Raw genomic sequence first — 19,735 nt, 5'->3', positions numbered from 1 at the left:
TGTGTGTATTTATGTAGGTGCTGCGAATCCATAGATCTCAAACAGTTAGCTCCAGCTCCCTACTTTGATACAGTATTTCGTTTCATGAAAATGCCCGTGTATTTGATAATCCTTTACGAATGAAATTTTGATTTCATTTTTTTGCAATTACAAACAAGGCTGTGATGAATGGCTCTGTACAGGTTTACTTGGGCACATGGGCAAGCATTTCTGTGGGGTGTGTGCTGAGAAATGGAACTGCTGGGCCCAGGATGTTAGCATTTCTAGTTAAAAGAAGCAGCTCACATGTTACCGTCCAAAGTCGTTGCACCAAAAGTACCTGTTGGCCCAAACCTCACCAACACTTGACAGTGATCGGTCACACAAGATGCTTAGTGACCCGCTAGCTGTGTTCTTTATATATGTATAGTAAATATCTATAGATCTATGACTAGATCTATTATATCAACTCATTTATTCCTCAGAAAGATTCATTGGAGCAATTCTATTATTCTGTCTTATAGACAGGAAAACAGCACAAAATGTTTAAATAACTTGGTACCATCAAACCTTTAATTTGCGCTAAATGACATCTGAAACGGTGTCATTTCCCTCACTTTTCAGGTGGAGAAACAGTCTCAAGGAAAGTGACTTAGGAAGGTCACCTAGTCCATAGGTGAGGCAGCCAGGTTTGGGGGTAGCTTGGGCAAACACTTTTACTGCTACTGCAGTTGTAGAGTTCAGGTGAGCGGGCAAAATGAGACCCCCCCCCATTCCCCCAGTGACCCAGGAGGTGACTGCTTAGAGGACGCAGGGGGAGGGAGGCGCCGCCCCCGCACAGCACACATTAAGGCCCCCTTCTTTCCCGCCCGCGCCGCCCAGAGGTCAGGCGGGTGTCGCCCCCCACCCCTCGGTTGGCTCCCGGCGCGCGGAGGAGGGAGCCGGAGACCGCTCGGGCTCGCACCGCGCCCCCTGGCGGCCCCTCGCGGGCGCGCAGGCCGGCGCCCCGGGAAAGTAACGGGCCGCGGGGAGGGCGCCCGCGAGGGCAGGGAGCCGGCGCGCGGAGATAAAAGCGGGCTGGCCGCGCGGCCGGCGCAATCTGCGCGTTCTCCTATTGATTAGCAGGGTCTGCCCGGAGGCCGGGATGCCCGCGGCGCGGGGCCGGGACGGAGCGTGAGAGGCAGGCAGCCGCCGACCCGGCGGCCCCGCGCGCAGCCCCGCGCCCGGCTGGGCACAGCCCGCGGGCCGGACCTTGGCCGCCCGGACCCGGGAGCGGGGCCGGCAGCAGGCGGCGCGGCGGGCAGCGGAGCCGAGCGGCGAGCGCAGGCGGCTGCCATGGGGCTGTGCTGCTGCAAGGACTGGAGGGGACACCTGCCGGCGCCCAAAGGTAACTCTCGGGCGCGCACGTGCGCCGCGGGCTGGGGACCTCAGCTCTCGGGAGCGGGACGCGCGCCGCCGGCTTCCTCCAGCTCCTGCCGGGGGCCGCCAGACCCGCCTCGGGGAACTTGGCCGCCGCTTCTCCGGGGCCGCCCAACACCTGCCTCAGCCCTGGAGAGGGTTCAGGTGTGGCTGCAACTCCCCGAGAGTCTCCGAACTTCGGAGCGTGCGTCTAGGTGCTCCTCTGGCCGCGCGGAGCCCGGCTGGGGGCTGGGGTCGGGGCCGCTGGGCGCGCGGGGGGGAGCCGAGCCGAGCGGGGCGCGCCCGCCCTCCAGGTCAGCCAAGTCCACGGCTGGGGCGGAGCAGCCCCCGGGACCCGGCCCCGCCCCCAGGTCCTCTGCAGACCGAGCCCGGCCAGCGGCCCGCACCGCCTCTGCGGCTTAACCGCCGGGAGCGGGACCTCCGTTCTCCTTGCCCGCCTCTGTCACAAACTTGGACCCAGGGACCCTGACTCAGAGTCTTTCAAAAGTCGCGGCAGACGTGCGAGGGGAGCTGCTTGTGGAATGCAGCAGACGTGGAGAGGGCTCCAAGCGGGGAAAAGGGCTGAGGAGCCGGTGGCGGCGGCAGTCTGAGGTCCGGCCTCCTGCGGGCAGTGGCCTTTCTGGCTTTTAACCCTTGACTGACTGGACCTGAACCGATCCCTGTTGATTGTCAGAAACTTAGTAGTGCGTCGCTTTACTGCAGCGCTTCCCAAACTCACCTGACCCTAAAACTCACCTAACACCCCCGCTCCTCCCTGCTCATGAAACATGCAGATCCCCGGGCCCCACCCTGACCTGCTGGGCAGGCCCTGCGGAAGGGCCTGCGAAGCTGTGTTTAAGGACTTCCCCAAGTGACGGCCATGACCAGTGAGTTGGGTAGCCTTGTATGTAAACCATAAGGTCAGTGTAGGCTTTCCCAGAATGGGCCTCAGGTCCTGATTCCTTGAAAAATATATTCTGGATCCGGATAAAGCTATGACTGGGTCAAGCAGCTTGAAGGACTCTTGTCAGGTGATAATGATCCCACAAGTGTACAGGTTTGTTTCACAAAGGGTTTGAGATAGCTTATATATAACATGTATAACAAATAAACATATTTTAAAAACTGAACCGGATTCTACATTAAAACAGACCTCACTGAGCAAAGAGAGAAAAGAGCCCAGTTAATCTGGCCATAAGATACTATCTGTGGTTGAGACTCTCTGCAGCCAAAACTAAATGGGAAATGTGACTGGTTTGCATGGTTCTCATTGCCCAAAGCAACAATTTATTTTTCTTAGCGTTTGATTTTGAAAAGCAAAAAGGAATTTTGCCTGTGGGGCTTCATGTTTGAGGGGAGAGGACTGAGCATTAGTGAGTCTTGACTGTTCCAGGAGCCAGGGCATCAGTAGGACCCAGAGGGCAGGGTTTTGCTGCATGCTGGCTGAGGGCAGGTCTGAGGGAGAGCACTGCAGGAAGGATTTCTATGGGGGCTTGGCTGGACTGGAGCTGCTTTGGTCTCATCCTGCCTGACCCTTCTCAGTAAACAGGGCAAGGGGTGGAGCCTGGGTCCCAGAAGCAAGGGTCGATTTACAGGACTATGGTTAGGGAGGGTACATACAAAATTAGCAGCCCTGGAAGGGGGCCAGGGCATCTCCTGCTAGCTTTGTCTTCTGGGGCCGTGGATGCCCAGGCTACACCCATCCAGGTGAGGAACAGGTCTGGAGTAGGAATGTTTCCCAGCTTGGTGCCCCCGCCATCCCAAGGCACAGCCAGCCACAGCAGCCTGGGGTCAGAGACCCAGTCTGAAGGGCCCACATGGTCCCACAGCCCTTGTAAATTAACAAAGCTGGTCAAGTCTGGAGCGAGAGTGGGTAGGGAGCACTGTGATGAGTGGGTAGCCAACCACTGCCAGGCAGGAAGGATTTTCTGTGGTTCAGGGAAGGCAGATATTTGTGGGGTTTTTTAAATGTAAAATCTCCAAATGTTTAAATATTGTTGCCTCATTTAATACATTTGGCCAATCTGGCTAGGCTGGAACAGTTTGGACCATTGTGCAAAATGAGTTCTGCCATAAACCCAGAGTGGGGAGGAGTGGTTCCTTAGTCAAAAAATCTTAGAAATCATGAGTTATCAAAATTTGGACAATTTTTCACTGCGAGTCTTCTCAGTGCGTTTAACACATCGGTGCCATTGTGCATCTCCAAGTCGGGTGGATTGTAGGTACAGTCTCCAAACCTTCAGCCAGGGCACCTGCTTTCCATGGAGCACCTCAGCACCCATATCTTTGGACACACGTTGAGAAATGTTCCTTCAGAGAGTAAACCGACTCACTCGTCATAGCAGTGACGTCGTGTATCTGTTTCCAGGGGGTGTGTTGTGTGTTTAGCTGCTGCAACGACCTGGGTAGGGAGCTTTCTGACTTTCCAGACCAGTAATGTGTGTAGGTATTTCATTTAAGAAAAGATCAGAAGAGAGTCTATTCATCACCGATGTAATTTAAAATTTCCCAAGACAATAGCTGTTGTTAATGGATTTTGTTGTTGGAGATTTCTGAAACAAAACTTTTACAACAGAATATTTGACTATGTTATCCCTGTGTGAAAGTGTACTGTATAAAGCAGAAAAGCTCAAGTAATAAATCCCATGAAGAGAGCAGAAGACATCCATCACGTGCCAGAGTCACCACGGCGGATCTAGTCCTCATGCCTTCATATCCAAAGGCTGGCACTCCCTCCGGGAGACACGTGCTCGCCCGCTAGTTGCGGAGCTTCGGGTGGGCAGTGTGGACCTGGGGAGGGATTGCTGCTACAGATGCTTTTCGGACACGATACGCAGTGATCCTAATCACACTTACTATCACACACAAGACAGACCACTGCAAATGGGGCAGTCCTGGGTCCCGGGTGCTCCTGAAGACGCTGAAAGGTCAGTGAGCAGGATCTGATGTGTAGAGAAGGATTACCCCTCCTCAAAGCAGAGGGCAGATGTACTTGATCTGAACTCTGAGAACACTTTGATTTCATTGTTTCTAGGCAATGTTTCCAGATGCTTCCACCATGTAGAGCTCTATGGTGGGTCTGTTTATAGTCGCAAGTTTCATTTTCTTCTACTTTGCCTTGTGGTCCAAGGCTGAGACTCAGAGGAAGAGGTGGTCCAGGAGTGCAACATGGAAGGAGCTTTTGTTCAAAGCGGGGGTGGGGGGGCATGAGCAGACCCCTAGGCCCCTAAGACCTTTAAGGTCCACTGGCCCCCTGCTGCCTCTTCATCCCAAATTCATCCCCAAATTCACCCTTCCTCCTGGTCTCAGCACTGGGAGCCCTCCTCTGTTTTCCAGGATCTTGTCCCCTCTCATGTCCCCTCTCTCCCCAACATCCTCATCTTCCCTTCTGCTGGCTCCTTGTCAGCCCAGAAACCTGCCCCAAGTCACTCATCAGAACATTTTTTAAAAAGCCAGCTTCTCACCCCCATGGGCATCCAAGTCCTACCCTTGTCTCCTCTCCCGTCCAACACCAGTGCCCAGGAGCAGTCAGCCTCCCTGGCTTCCCCTTCTTCACGTGGACTTCTCCCTGACTGCCCCCACTCCACCCCCACTGTGGACCTTGTGAACTGTCCTGGCGCTCTGAGCATCTGGGGGCCTGTTCTGCCCCCCGCCTCTGCCCTCCTCCTGGCCCACAGGGGCTGCCCCTGCCCAGCCCTTCTACCTCCTCTTGGCCCTGCCCCCTTTAATGCACGAAGTTCAGCTGGGAATTCTGTTTCATCTTCTGAGCTCTGTCTATAAGTCTCCCCCAGGAAATCTCACCCAGGGCCCTGATAATTGTGCTCACTTTTAAGCAGACAGCCGCCGAAAGCCTTTGCCCCCCACCCTGCAGTACCCATCTCCAGCCTGAAAATCCAGAACTCCACCGGAGTCCTCTGCACTCCCCTGCCCGTTCTCTTGGGTTTCCGGCTCACAACCCTGCCGGCCGCTTCATTTCCCATGATCAAAGGCTGACAGCATCTGTGATCCTGCCCAAGGCAGTGTCCCCATCCCTGGCCCCAAGGCTGCCGTGATGCCTGCGCAGGCCCTCAGCATCTTGCCTGAGCTGGCTTCCTGACTGGTCAGCCCAAGTTCATCTTCGCTCCTGCTAGTCCACTGCCCAGGCCAGCCTCTGTCACACTATGTCCCTCCTCCAGCTCTGCCCCGGGCCCAGAGTGCCTACAGAAGAAAGCCCAGCTTCTTTGCCTTGCTGGCAGAGCATGCACCACCATGCCCTTCCAACCACCCCAACCACCTGGACCCCTCTGGGCCCTGCATGCACCACCCCCTCTCCTAGAGCCTTTAGTCAGGCCCGAGAGGGGTCAACTATGGGGGAGATGGGCCGCACCTGGAGCCCCCGTTCATTTCATTCTCTCCAGTGCCTGCTTGGTCTGGGTCTATCGCCCTTAGCTAGCTGTGGTGTCACCTCTGCACTCCGGCGCTGTGCTCAGTGCATGGAGTCCAGCTGGAGGAGACAGTCGTGCTCACCTTTGCCTGTTCATGTTGCCGGACTCCCTGGGGACTCCAGTGGCACCCACTCTGTGTATCACTCTGCTGCGCTAGGCTGAGGCACAGGGCGTGGCCCCCGTGCCCCTTTCCTAATGCACAGAGGGCTTGTTGGGGCACCCGGCGGCCTGGGTGCCGAGGCCAGTGGGCCGGGCTGGACACCCTGCAGGACAGGCAGGCAGAGGTATGCTCTGTCCTGGGGAGAGGCAAGGCTGTCAGTGGGTGGAAGTGGTAGAACTGCTTCTCCTGGGTAAACTCCTATACAGGCACTTGAGCCCACCATCTGGAGAGGGCGCCGTTTCTCATAAACTCTTCCAAGATTGCTAATAGACAGCTGCCATCCAGGCTTCTGTCCGTCCATGTAGCCGTTATCTGTTGGGCACCCACCCTGTGCCTGCCCTTGTGCCCAGCTCCAGGATAGAGTTGGGGAGGGTGCAGCTCCGCCCCTGGGGTGCTCAGAGCTTGGTGGCGGGGAGACGCCGGAGAGAGACAGGGAGGAACAGCCAGCCTCGCTGCTCTGGGTGGGCCAGCGTCCCACGCAGCCTGGAGGTTCGGAGAATGCCCAGAGCACCTGATGCCTGAGCTGAGTCTTAGAAGGGGAGCAGCCCCCCAGCAGAGAAAATAGGGAAGGGCTTTCCTGCAGAGGTGTGCGGGCCGAGGCATTCGGGGGGCGCAGGCGTTCCTGCCTGTCCCCGCAGCTCCCTTGTAGATGCTCCTCCGCTCACTTCTGCCCCCACCCACTCGGCCCTCTTGCTGGCAAACCCTTCAGAGCCACCATTTTTCCAGCCCAGCCCGGGCTCGGAGCACCAGACCTGCTTGACACCTCCATGGGGTTCTCCTGGACTGGACAGTGGCCGAAGCTATTCAGGCTAAACCTGAACTCTGGCTTTTTTGTCCTTCTTCTCTGGTTTGTCATCACCAACTCCTGGCAGTTCTGTTTCCAAAATACACATGAGTCCTCTGCTTGTCTCCATCCCAGGCCAGCACCCAGATCCCAGCCACCTGCACGCTGCCCGGGCTCCGACAGTGGCCTCCTGATGGGTCTTCCCACGTGGACTGTCTGCTCTGGTACATTCTCCAGCAACAGGCTCTGCCTGCTCAGGTTGCCTGCGGGATCTCATCGTTCCCTCCTCACAAACACTCTGATCCAGGGGCATTCACAGCCACAGTGCCATTGGCAGCCATCCGCCCCCCCCACCCCTCCCGGCTGCTCACCAGCCTGCGCTCACACCCAGCCCACTTTCAGGAGCCCCGGGCCCCCACGTTCTCTCCACCTCTGGGGTTGCCCATGCTCTTCCCTGCCTACAGCCACCTTGCCCCTGCTCTGGACCTGGGGACCCCAACATTTGGGTGGGCCTAAGTGCCTATCTTTCTTGAGAAGCTGACCCCTGTTATTTGCTCACTTGCTGTCCTATACTCTAACTTGAAAACGTATCATAGTGCATAAATATACATGCCTCTGTTTGTAAATCTGTTCTCTCTCAAATGAGCTGAATGCTCCCTGAAGGCAGGGCAGGCTCTGTGCTTTGCTTGCTTCTCAGAAGGCTGGCAGAAGCCAGGCTCTGTGGGAGCATTGAAGTCTGACCCAACCTTGAAGACGGTAGAGATATGACAAGGACAGACATGAGGCCAGACTGACATGTCAGAAGGTTAGAGCCTCCTACTCCAGGGGCTGAGCTCATGGCCCAGAGCCCTAAGGCCTTCAGTCTGTAGCTCAAAGATTGCATGGGTCTGGCTCTGTTTCCGAAAAGCGTCCCTCTTTGTTCCCTCTTCCCCATTCAAGTGTCCTGGGCAGCAGTGCTGTGGGTTTTTCAAAAAGGGAACCAGCCTCAGGCAGAGGATTTGGTTCCTTTTCCTGGCCAGGGGACCCCAGGCCACCCCTTACCTCTCTGAGCCTCTACATCCCCCCCTGTAAATGGGGACAAGCATGCTGACCTCAAAGAGGCCTATTGGTAGTTCTAGCTCCACTCCTTTTAGCTGGGTTACCACTTAGGACCTCAGTTTTCTCTTCTCTAAAGAGGGAAATCGGCAAGACTAGATGATCACTAAGGTTGTGTAAGCGTAAATCTGACTGAGGAAACCCAGAACTGCTCCATGTTCCTAGCAGGGAGGCATTAAGAAGGCCAAATGCCGGGGCGCCTAGGTGGCTCAGTTGTTAAGCGTTTGCCTTTGGCTCAGGTCATGATCCCAGGGTCCTGGGATCGAGCCCCGCATTGGGCTCCCTGCTCAGTGGGAAGCCTGCTTCTCCCTCTCCCACTCCCCCTGCTTGTGTTCCCTCTCTCTCTGTGTCTCTCTCTGTCAAATAAATAAATAAAATCTTAAAAAAAAAAAAAAGGCCAAATGCCTCTTCCTATCTGTGCAGACGGGCTCCGCCAGGGGTCATCTCGCTAGGAGCAAGGGACAGGGATTTGATACTGCAAGGATAGGTCAATGGCCCCCCCTTGGATGAGGTTCATGAACAGGTCTGTTTAACCAGCACAAACCCACAGCTGACAGTGCTGGCCCCAGAGGGGAGCCAGTCCTGGGGGAGCTGGAAGACTCTGACCTTGGCCATTAGGGCAGCAAGCTTCCCTGAGAGCTCGGTCCTAACTCCTGAAGGGAGAGGGGAAGAAAATGCCTAGGGCTGTGTTTTCTGGTCTTGTTAGCTGGGGAGCCCTTGAACCTGTGAGGTGGCTCTATTCAGGAATGCTGGAACCAAAACCCGGGGCATCCCAGTGAAGTGAATCCCTGAAACAGTTTTCCTAATCTACTTGCTCCAACCCAGCTACGTAGCTGGTGCATATCCTTGCCTGAATTACAACTTTTGCTGAGCTCTTCTCTTCTCCCAAACATCCCATCACCACACTCTTTTTTAAAACAGCTTTAATGAGATATATTTCACATATAGAATTCATCCTTTTTAACTGTACAACTCAATAGATTTTAGTATATTCAGTTATGCAATCATCACCATAATCCAATTTTAGAACATTTCCATTACCCCAGAAAGGAACCCTATATCCATTAGTAGTCACTTCCCATTCCCAAGACAACCCTCCCCCCTTTTCCTGCAGCCCCAGGCAATTACTTTTAGGCCATTTGTGAATGGCTTGTTTAACTTAGTGTAGTGTTTTCAAGGTTCATCCATGTTGTAGCATGGGTCACTATTTCATTCCTTTTTATGGCTAAATATAGTCTATGCTATGAGTAGGACACATTTTGTTTATCTTTTCATCAGTTGGTGAGCATTTGGGTTGTATTCTGCTAGTATTTTGTTGAGGATTTTTGTATGTGTGTTCATAAGGAATGTTGGTCTATAGTTTTCGTGTGGTGTCTTTGTTTTTGTTATCAGAGGAACCCTGGCCGCACAGGAGCAGGGAACTATGCTCTTGTCTTTTCTATTTCTTGGAAAAGTTTGCGAACAATTGGTTTTAATACCTTAAACGTTTGATGGAATTTACCCATGAAACTGACTGGTATTAATTCTTTACATGACTGGTAGAATTCATCAGTGAAACATTTTGGGGAATATTTAAGTTATTCACTTAGTCTTTTGTTACATAAAGGTTTATTTAGATTTTCTATTTCTTCTTGTGTCGGTTCTGCTAGTTTATGTCTTCTTAGGAATTTGTTTCATCTAACTTACTTCCTGTGTTGGCGTACAGTTGTTCATATTATTCCCTTATAATTCCTTTTATTTCTGTAAAGTTGACAGTGATGTCTCCCGTTTTATTCTTGATTTTAGTAATTTGAGTCTTCTCTTGCTTTTTTCTTGGTTAGTCTAGCTAAAGCTTGTCGAATGTGGTTATCTTTCCAGTGAACCAACTTTTGGTGTTTCTGCTTTTAATTTTCTCTATTATATTCTAGTCTTTATTTTATTTAAACCATTTCCAGTCTAATCATAATTACTTCCTTCCATCTGTTTGATTTGGGTTTGGTTTGGTTTTTCTCTAGTTTCCAAGGGTATTATAAGCGTTGTTATTGATTTGAGATCTCTGTCCTATCTATCAAAGTTATTGATTTGAGATCTCTCTTCTTTTATAATGTGGGCATTTATAGCTATAAGTTTCACTCTAAGCACACTGCATCCCATAAGTTTTGATATGTGGTGTTTTCATTTCAATTCAACTCAAAGTGTTTTTAAAACTTCCTTTGTGATTTCTTCCTTGGTTATTTAGGAGTGAGATGTTTAATTTCCACATTATTTGTGAATTCTCCAAATTTCCTTTCCTTATTGATTTCTAATTTTATTGTTCTGTAGCTGGTGAGTATACATTCATATTTTGATTTATTCAATCCATTGAGATGTTCAAGACTTGCTTTAGGATCTAATGTAATGTCTATCCTGGAAAAACCTTCCATGTGCCCTTGAGATGAGGGTGTACTCTGTTCTTGTTGAATGGGGTGATCTATGGGTATTTGTTAGGGTTATTTGGTTCCTTGTGTTGTTCAAGTCTTTTGTTTTCTTATGGATTTTCCGCCTCATTCTATCCATTATTGAAAGTGGGTAGGGTGCCTGGGTGGCTCAGTCAGTTAAGTGACTGCCTTCGGCTCAGGTCATGATCCTGGAGTCCCGGGATCGAGTCCCGCATCGGGCTCCCTGCTTGGCAGGGAGTCTGCTTCTCCCTCTGACCCTCCTCCCTCTCGTGCTCTCTGTCTCTCATTCTCTCTCGCAAATAAATAAATAAAATCTTTTAAAAAAAAAAGTGGATTACACAATCTCCAGATATTATTGTGGAATCCCACTTCAATTCTGTCCATTTTTGCTTCATAATTATGGAGCTCTGCTGTTAGGGGGACATATGTTTATAACTGTTGCATCTTCCTGCTATGTTAACCCTTTTATCATTATAAAACGTTCATCTTCATCTCCAATAACACTTTTACCTTAAAGTCTATTCTGTCCCATATTTGTATAGCCACTCTGGCTCTCTTTTGGGTGTTGTTTACATGGTATGTCTTTTTCTGTCATTTCACTTTCAACCTGTTTGTTTTTAAATCTAAATATGTCTCCTATAAACAGTATATAGTTTGTTTTTTAATCCATTTACATTTAATATGATTACCGGTAAGATGGATTTATGTCAGCCATTTTGCTATTTGTTTTCTATATATGCCATGTCTTTTTTGTTTTATTACTGCCTTCTTTTTATATTAAATAGATATTTTTCTGTTGTTTCATTTTAATTTCCTTTTTTTTTTTTTAAAGATTTTTAAAAAAAGGTTTTTTATTTATTTGAGGGGCGCCTGGGTGGCTCAATCAGTTAAGCGTCTGCCTTCAGCTCAGGTCATGATTCCAGGGTCCTGGAAATGAGCCTGCTTCTCCCTCTTCCTCTGCCTGCCACTCCGCCTGCCACTCCGCCTGCTTGTGCTCTCTCTTGGTCAAATAAATAAATAAAATCTTTAAAAATTTTTTTTATTTATTTGAGAGGGAGAGAGAGCACTCATGTGCATGCACACAAGCGGGAGGAGGGGCAGAGGGAGAGAGAGAGATAGGCAGGTTCCCCTCTGAGCAGGGAGCCCAGATGGACACAGGGCTTATCCCAGGACCCTGAGATCATGCCCTGTGCCATAATCAGGCACTCAACCAACTGAGCCACCCAGGTGCCTCTCCTTTTGTTTCTTTACCATATTTTTAAAGTTATTTTCTTAATGATTGTTCTAGGGATTATAGCCTGTTCTCTCCCCCTCCTTGTGCCATTATTATCATACTAATTACATCCTTTATGCATTATAAGCCCATCAACACAGTTTTATAAGTATTGTTTTACACAGCGTTTAAATCCGATAGAAGAAAAAAAAGCTACAAAAAATACATTTTTACTGTCTTTTACATTTACCTATATAGTTACCTTTATTGGTGCTCTTTCTTTTTTTGTGTAGATTCAAGTGACCATCTAATGTTCTTTTCATTTTGCCTGAAGGACTCCCTTTAGAATTTCTGGATTCTGCACCTTCAATGCTCAGGTAGTTTATGACTGTCCTAGTCTTCACTCCCTGCTTGCTCGTAGCTGGTCAGAAGTGAGACTGGGGACCTCTCAAGTCTTCCCTGTTCATCAGCACAGCTCTACACGTGTACATGGGTTTCTAGATCTCCAGAAATAGGTCAGGGCTTTCAAAGCCCCTGGTGGATTTCTCCGTCCCCCAGATCTTCCTTTTGGTCAGCCTTGTTTGCCCAAATTAGTATCACAGCTTTAGATAGCTGTAATGATAAGGAATTCCCACTGGTTGTTTTTAACAAATGCCCTGGAGATAAGGGCTTTTCCAGAGTGAGTCAGGTCGAAATAATGACGGTGCTATGTAAATGGGGCTTTCTCAGGCATGTAGACAGATCAAGTTGCTGCAGTGCTCTGGGGAGGGGACTTTGTGAGATGCTAAGTCATACCCAGGGAGGTATGTGAGCAGTTCTTAGGTCTTCTCTGGTTTACACTTTGTCTCTCTCACCTAAATGACCTGGATGTAAAGTGGGCAGTTGGAGGTGAGTTAAGGTGCTTGAGGGCTTGGTTGCAGGGAGGCAGTGTGAAATGTTGGAAGCTCGTGGAGCTTTGCATTGGGCAGATGTGGTTCTGAGTTTTGGCTGTGCCGCCTGCTGTCTGTGCAGCCTTGGGGACGGGTCCCTTGTCCGAGCCAAAGAGGGATACCTTCATCTGCAAACTGGAATATCGACAACCTCAGCAAGTTGTGAGAAGGGAAGAATTACCTTGGCCTCTGTACGGATGGCGGCTGGCACACAAGAAAATGCCCAATAACGGGAAGGATGATTCTTTCACTTGAGGCTTAGGGGAAGATTCTAAAAAATGATGAGGCCAGCGTTGCCCTGTTGAAATAAAAGCACTTACAACACCTACCACTCACTGTGTGCCGAGCCCTGGGCTCAGCGCTTCACAGGCAGGGAGGGATGCACAGAATCCACACAGTAGTGGGTTCTGGTATGTATGTCATTTTAGAGACGAGGAGACGGGCACTGAGTTCCATGCCCGAGGCCGCTCCGAACTGGGAGTCCAACCCAGACTGCCTGGCACCAGAGTCTACACTCCCAGCCCGCGCCCTGCATTTATTTCACTTACTACCACCTGACCTAGAGCCAGGCCAGCAGCAGGGAGCCCATGCGAGAGTCAAACAGAAAGCAGCATAGGCCCTGTGTCCATGAAACTTGGAACAGAAAGCTGGACGCCCCCCCGCCCCCGTCACATCGGCTTGAAAAGAGTCAAAGGGCAGTCACACACCAGCAGCTTCTCCTTTGTGGGTTCAGCTGGGCTAGGTTCCTCTCTGAGGATCAGTCACACACAGGGCGGGCACCCCCTCCAGCCCCCGTTGGGGTTCCTTGTAGGGCAGGGGCTGCGGTGTCCCTGAGCCCGCCTGGGCGCTCATGCAGACCGAGGCCACGGTCGGGGTGCTGCACTTCAGCCCCCTCGGTCAGCTCCGCAGCCGTGGGCAGGGGTGGGCAGTCACTGGATGCTCACCGAGACTCACCGAGGCCTTGCAGGAGCAGGCACCCCCTGCCCCAGAGTCAGTTCAGTCTTTTCAGACTCGGATGGGCCCGTCCCCACCAGTGATGTCACAGTGGCCGCTGCCCGCCTGGCACGTGACCGTCTCTGCGAGAACGAGAACGGAGCGCAAGGTGTGGGTCAGGAGCCCTGCTGGGGCCCTCTGCACCTGCTGCGCAGCCTTCTTCTGTGGCCTCCCTGAGGAGGGCCCTAACCTGGCAGGCTCTCAAATTCCTTCCTGCCCAGGAGGCCCGCAGCCTTGGCCGATATTCAGATGGCACTCACCAGAAAGGCTAGGAGGTTTGTAAACCGCAGCAATACTTCCAGGCCACTTAGTAAATTGTCGCCACCCCCAGCTTCCTCGGAGCTTCCCGGCCTCCCTGGAGCTCCCCAGCCTCCCCATTACCTAGCACCTGAAACTTCAGGCCTGACCCCGCAGGGCCACCTGGGCCTGGGTATGGGCTTATGGCCCTGCCTGTTCTGATTGGCCCTGGTCCCTTGGGTCCAGATTTTGGACCCCACCCAGTCAGTTTGCATCAACATCTTCTGGAGAAAAGAGCCCCTGAACTTGGGAGCAAGGAAAGATCTTTGAGATGAGATTGTTTCCTTCATTTACTGATTAGGAGAGTCAGATGGAGAGAGGTCTCTGTCACTCTTCCAGGGCACACAGCTCGTTGGGACAGCATGTGAGCCCCTTACAGGTTGGGAGTGCAAAGAAGGGGGGCAGCAGGAATGGCCTTAGAGTCAAGGCACCCTGGTAGCCAGTCCTGACTCTGCCACGTTGACCTGCGGGCCTCTGGGCCTCGGCCCCACCGCGGGGAGAGCACCACCTCGCCCACTGCCCCTGCCTGAGGCAGAGAGGTTGTGCAGGAAGCGGACCTGTGTAGGATGAGTGCCCACCAGCACCAAATGCTGCCTTCCCCCAACAGCCGGGGCTATGGAGTAACACCAGCACCTTCTAACTTGGCGAGGTCCCAGGGCCATGTCCAGGGCTACCTGCCTGTGAACAAGCCACTACCTTGTCCCAATTCAGTGTGGGGAATAAGCAGTCTCTTGCCCAGAGAAGGCCTCCCAGGGGAGGGTTAAGGAGAACATCCACCATTCAGTACAATGATCAAATTGTCAGTCCTTATAGATAGAACATCTGGACTCCGAGGGGGTGAGCTGAGAGGTCCTCAGACATCACCTAGCCAGACCTTCTCATTTTCCAGATGAGTTTTTTAAAAGGCCCAAAAGAGAGGAAGTGACTCGCCTAAAGCCGCCCAGCCTGTCAGCGGCCCAGCTGAGACTCCTACCCACAGTCCCTTGAGTCAGGGGTCCCTTGTGCTCTTGGCTCTGAACAAGGCTGCCTAACTTCATCCTAAGTTAGTCCCTTTGGATTGAGGGCAGGTTGTGTGCACAGAACAGGGTTGGGCCATGACAGAACAGGTATGGCCCTTCCATACTCGTGGTTGGATGGAGGGAAGGGGCAGGACAGATACGGGTTATTCAAGGCATGGTGGAGGGTTGGGCGTAAGGAGCTAATAGGTGTGGGGCAGCCACCCTTTCCTGCCACCGCTGACAGCCGGACGCACAGTCAGCCCCTTGGCCGTGGCCCGGGCTCAGAATGTGCTGGGGGGGTCGGGCAGCTCTGTCAGTGATCCCTCTTCTGTCGTGTCAGCATGTCCCAAGTACCGGAAGGGCCTGAGGGGGCTTCGATCTGAGCCTCTCCGCTTTGCCACAGGCCTGGCACTCTCTGCTGTCCTGCCTTGCTCATTTGCAGTGACTCCAAGGCCCTGATGCCTGATGTCTTTGTAGATTCACAGGGTCAAGAGGGTTCCCTTTATGCCTGCCAGGTTTCTCGGCCAGCCGTAGTTCAGAAACATTTTATGTGTGGAATGCACTCAGCCATTAAATAAACGGCCTTTCATTTGGGAAGGAAGTGGGGCTAACACTTGGCAAGGGCCTTGGTGCCAAGCACAGCGCATGCGGTGCCTCTGATTTTTCTACCTGCCCCGCAAGGGGGGCTGGTACTGTTGGTCTTAGAGAGGAAGACATCGAGGCTCTGAGAGTTAGGGAACCAGATGGCACTGGTCACACTAAGTTTGAGCCTAGCTCTGAATGACCCCCAAATCCCTGTTCTTTTTCTCTTTCTTCAGCTGTCTTTCAAGTCTCAAGAATGGACTCTTCTGGAAAGATTCCAGTTAATAATCCTTGGCTGCCAGGACTATGAATCTTTGAGGTTTCTCTGGCTACCTAATAAAGTGATTTGTGATGAAAACCTAAGGACATCCTTCCTTCCTGTGTCCGCCTCCCCTGTGACCCCCAGGACATCATCAGAGCTTAGAGATCCGGGAGTAGCAGGCACCAGAAGGATGTTGCATCCCCTCCTTTTATTTGCAAAGTCTGGGGAGCTGCTCCTTCCCAATAAATTCCCAGGAAGCCGGCCATCAGAATTGGTTGATGGGGGCAGGGCCTGAGTACATCTGGGGGAAATGAGGCCACGGAGCCCCGGAAAAGGACAGGGTCACCCAACATCCTGCCCTACCTCCCCTGTGAGGCCCCATTGTCCTCCTTGAGCTCCCAGGCTGGCCCGCCCTCGCCACTGCCGCATTCATGAGCTGGCTCTGAGGCCCATTCTGAGTTAGTGCTATTTGTAGAATCTTCTTAAAATACCACAACAGTGCCATTCACAGAGCGTCTGCACGGCGATCGATGGCGGAGGTTGGAACAAAGCTCTGCTGTGCTCGGCATCCCGTCTGGGCCCTGCCAGAGGGCACCCCTCCACCCCACTGATGGGGGTACTGGGGCTCTCCCTGTCTTGGGGCCTCCCAGGCGGGGCCCCTGGGGTCCAGCATGGACTCTGGTCCATTGCGCTGGCCTGGAGGGGGCCCTGGGCCAGGCTGGCCGGCCGAGTGCAGGACGGCATTCAGCTCCCTGTAAATGACAGTGTGCCCTTCCCAGCGGCCACCCCCCAGCAGCCCAGGTCTGGTCAGCGCTGTCACCAGGCCACACGTGGGCTCAGCTCAGGTACAGTTGGGTGGACAGATGAGAATGAAGAAGTGGGGGTCATCGGGGAGGGAGCCGAGAGGTAAGGCTTTTGTCCAGAATCAGGGCCCTGGTGTTCTGGTGTTTGCAGGTGTTCGTGTCCTCCCCATCCACAGCAGGGTCCTCATCAGCTGCTTCTCTGCCCTCCCCTTAGCAGCACCCACAGTGCGTTCTCAGGAACGTGTGAGCAGGGGTCGTATTAGCAAGCGAGGAGCTGAGCGGGGGTCAGTGTTTTCTCTGGGGTTGGACGCCACCCCCCCAGCCTTGCCAAAGGACCATGCACTGGACAGCTGTTCCCAAACAGAACCTCCAGGCCCTCCCTCACGGGACTGCTAGCTGCCCAGTGATGTTCCAGCCGGACCTTCCTGTGTCCCCTTCAGGACATGGGTATGGCTGGAGCGCCATCTGGTCAAAGGGCTTGATGACTTCTCAATGTTTGTCTTCCCCCACTGACACCTAACCATGTGTTGCATAGAAAATCAGATATTCCTCCAAAAGGAGGCAGCTTAGCCCTCCCAGCTGCACCTGAGGCCAAGAGCCTGCAGCAGACCCGCTATGTGTCTGGTGGTTGCTGGAGGGACCCCCTCGCTGCCCAGAAAGGCCTGGCAGGCCGGGGCCCAGTAGCTCCCTCGTTGGGCAGCTGTGCTGGCCAGGACTGATGTCCAGACTCCCATGGTGGGTTTTAAATGTCCTTGGCAGGTCTCCGACAAGTCCCTGGTAACAGCTGGTCACAAAGGACACTTGGGCCACTCTCTGACCAGTGATGGGGTCATTACACACAACTGCGGCACAAAGTGGGACTCTTGACAAGGGCCCTGGCGGTGCAAACCTGGGTGAGGACCGGGTGAGAGACTGACACCCCCGGGATGGTTTGGGGATTCTTGCGAAGCACCACGTAAAGAACAATACCCACCTCAGTGTGGATGGTGGCTAGCCCAGGGTTGGAGCCCTGGCAAGTTGAACTGGAAGCTTACCATCCTGGGAGAAGGCAGATGCCCTGGAGAGGGGTCCTCCCTCTGAGACAGGCAGGCCCCCGTCATTCACTGACTGCAGCCTTTCAGGCAAGGAGCTTGGCATTTCCATGCCTCAGTTTCCCTATCAGTAAAACGGGATCTGTAAGGCCTAGTGTGGGGCTTGCTGTGGGCCTGAGTGGGGCAGGAAGCCCTGAAAGTCTGGAGGAGTGGAGGTTTTGCCCCTCAGTCCTTCCCGTTCTGCTGAGGGGGAAAGCAATGGACACCAGATAGACAAGGCATAAAATCTCAGCTCTGGCTCTCTGGCTGGGAGACCTTGGGCAGTCTTTTTCTGTAGAAAGTGGAAAAATAACTACTTCCCCAGGGTTGTCTTAAGGCTTAAATGTGACAACATGAGGCCACCGTGTTGTGCAATTCCAGGACGGAAGGGGGAGGGGGTTGCTGAGGCAGGGATTCACATAAACTACAATGTGAATTGATGCCACCAGAGGGCGCCATTCATTTAGACTACAATGAGAGTGGCTGCCTGGAAGGGGTGGGGGAAGAGGGATGCCATGCACTTAGACTACGTGAATAACAGTAATAATAATAATAATAATAATAATGTGAATCTCATTCTCCGGGATGCCATTCATTAAAACTATAAGATGAGGGCGCCTGGGTGGCTCAGTTGGTTAAGCGACTGCCTTCGGCTCAGGTCATGATCCTGGAGTCCCGGGATAGAGTCCCGCATCGGGCTCCCTGCTCGGCGGGGAGTCTGCTTCTCCCTCTGACCCTCCTCTCTCTCATGCTCTCTGTCTCTCATTCTCTCTCAAATAAATAAATAAAATCTTTAAAAAAAACCCCAAAACTTCTAAGATGAATGGCTGCCTTCAGAGGGTTCCTTGCTCTTAGACTAGCATGTGAATGGCAGCAGCATCTAGGAGCTGGACCAGGGAGTGGTGCTGGTTAGCAGAGAACACATGTAGCTTCCATCCTTGCAAGACTTCTTACTGGTCTGGTTGTTTATACCTGGCCTCCAGGAGAGAAGCAGCTTATAAAGACAGTGTATTTTTTTTTTTAAGAACTTGAAGAATTTGGGTGAAAAGAGCGTGGAGAGAACATCAGCCAAAGCCCTGAGCTCCCACACACAACTGCCGGGGGTGGGTGGGCCCGCATCTGGCTGGGCCTCCCCAGAGCCCCCCGGCAAAGGAAAAGAGCACTAGTGAGAGATCCATGGTTTCCATACTAAATTAAGGGAATTTCTCGGGTGCCCAGCATAGATTCTGTGCCTCAACAAATGTCCATGTGAGTGGCTAGAGCAGGCAGAAAGGAACTGGGAGGTTGGGGTGAGTGTGCGGGATTGGGTGAGTAGAACATGGGTGTGGAGCCCCACAGGCCCCGGGCACTTCTGTGCCATTTGGCAGGTCCCTTTCCCTGAGCCTACCTCTGCACTCAGCCCTTCTCCGCAGCTGGCAGAACTACTTACAGGTCTTTGGCTACATTTCCTGCCAGCCACCTCCAGGCAGCCCTCCAGACCTGCCCCTCTGTGGCCGCCTGGCCTTGGCCAGGAAGCCCAACTTGTCTGGGGGGAGTAGAAATGGCTACCCTAGGAATTCTGCTTCCCCTACTCCTCCGGGCTGCTGGAGGGAACGGAGCTGCCTGCAGGCCTCCTCCCCGCCCCCACTCCTCACCGGGGAGAGTGCCTGTGAGGTAGAGGTTTTGTGATGCAGAACAAGAGAAGGGGCTGACGACCTCCATAATAAAGAGCGGAGAGGCAGGGGAGGAGCATCCATCTCTCAAGTGGACCTCCTCCCAGATTCTGGAGTAGAGGGCAGATGTTATTGTTGCCAATTTGTCTTCTTGGGTTGTTTCCCAGTCTGTGGCTGACCCGCCTGCCTTTGGCTCCCTGAGGACACGGGCTTAATTTCTGCATCCCCAGTTCCTAGCATGCCACCTGGCAGGATTCAGGTTGTGCCACGATAGGACCCAAGAATGTCCTTCAGGTGGGCCGTTCTCAAACACCTGTTCCGAAGGTCTGTATCCAGCACCTGGGGACAAACAAGAAATTCTGGTAAATGGAGAAATGGAGATGTAGCCATGGGCTGGCCGCCACCTCCTGGTGTCAGTGATAAGAATCCGGGCCAGGCCCTTGAGCGCCGGTCAGCCCCTGCTCTGTACTCCAGTCCTTCCCGGGTGATGCCAGCCCAGGGGGCCTGGGTGCAGGGAGCTAACCGCTGGGAAAAGGACAGAGGTCCCTCCTCAGTCTGTGCTTTTCAAGCAGCTGGGCTTGAGCCCAGGTGGGGTTCAGTTGGGAAGGGGATGAGAACGGAAGCCACCAGCATTTTAAAAATTGGTGATTACAATTACAAAGTGATTTTTGTTTATTAG

The 19,735-nt window shown here is 52.7% G+C and overlaps 1 protein-coding gene across 12 annotated transcripts in view; it reads left to right on the top strand.

The window, feature by feature from the left end:
- Positions 1 to 19,735, top strand: part of ARHGAP22 (Rho GTPase activating protein 22) — a 169,452-nt gene that overhangs the window by 102,768 nt on the left and 46,949 nt on the right. For 2 of the 12 annotated variants that reach the window (XM_064594931.1, XM_064594929.1), the window contains exon 1: positions 1,071 to 1,366. The exons of 8 other annotated variants lie outside the window; for them this stretch is intronic. In XM_064594931.1, the coding sequence (XP_064451001.1) occupies positions 1,315 to 1,366 (52 nt within the window). In that variant the 5' untranslated portion in view covers positions 1,071 to 1,314. Of the gene's footprint in view, positions 1 to 1,070; positions 1,367 to 6,880; positions 11,027 to 15,505; positions 16,328 to 19,735 lie in introns of those variants that run through there. 2 more of the 12 variants (XM_064594933.1, XM_064594934.1) reach the window with 2 other exon arrangements.

This window comes from Mirounga angustirostris, unplaced genomic scaffold, assembly GCF_029215605.1.
Source record: "Mirounga angustirostris isolate CCGP_5_RB_7025 unplaced genomic scaffold, mMirAng1.0.hap1 SCAF_6, whole genome shotgun sequence".
NCBI classification, from domain to species: Eukaryota; Metazoa; Chordata; class Mammalia; order Carnivora; family Phocidae; genus Mirounga; species Mirounga angustirostris.
This window is presented reverse-complemented; position numbering and strand designations above follow the sequence as displayed.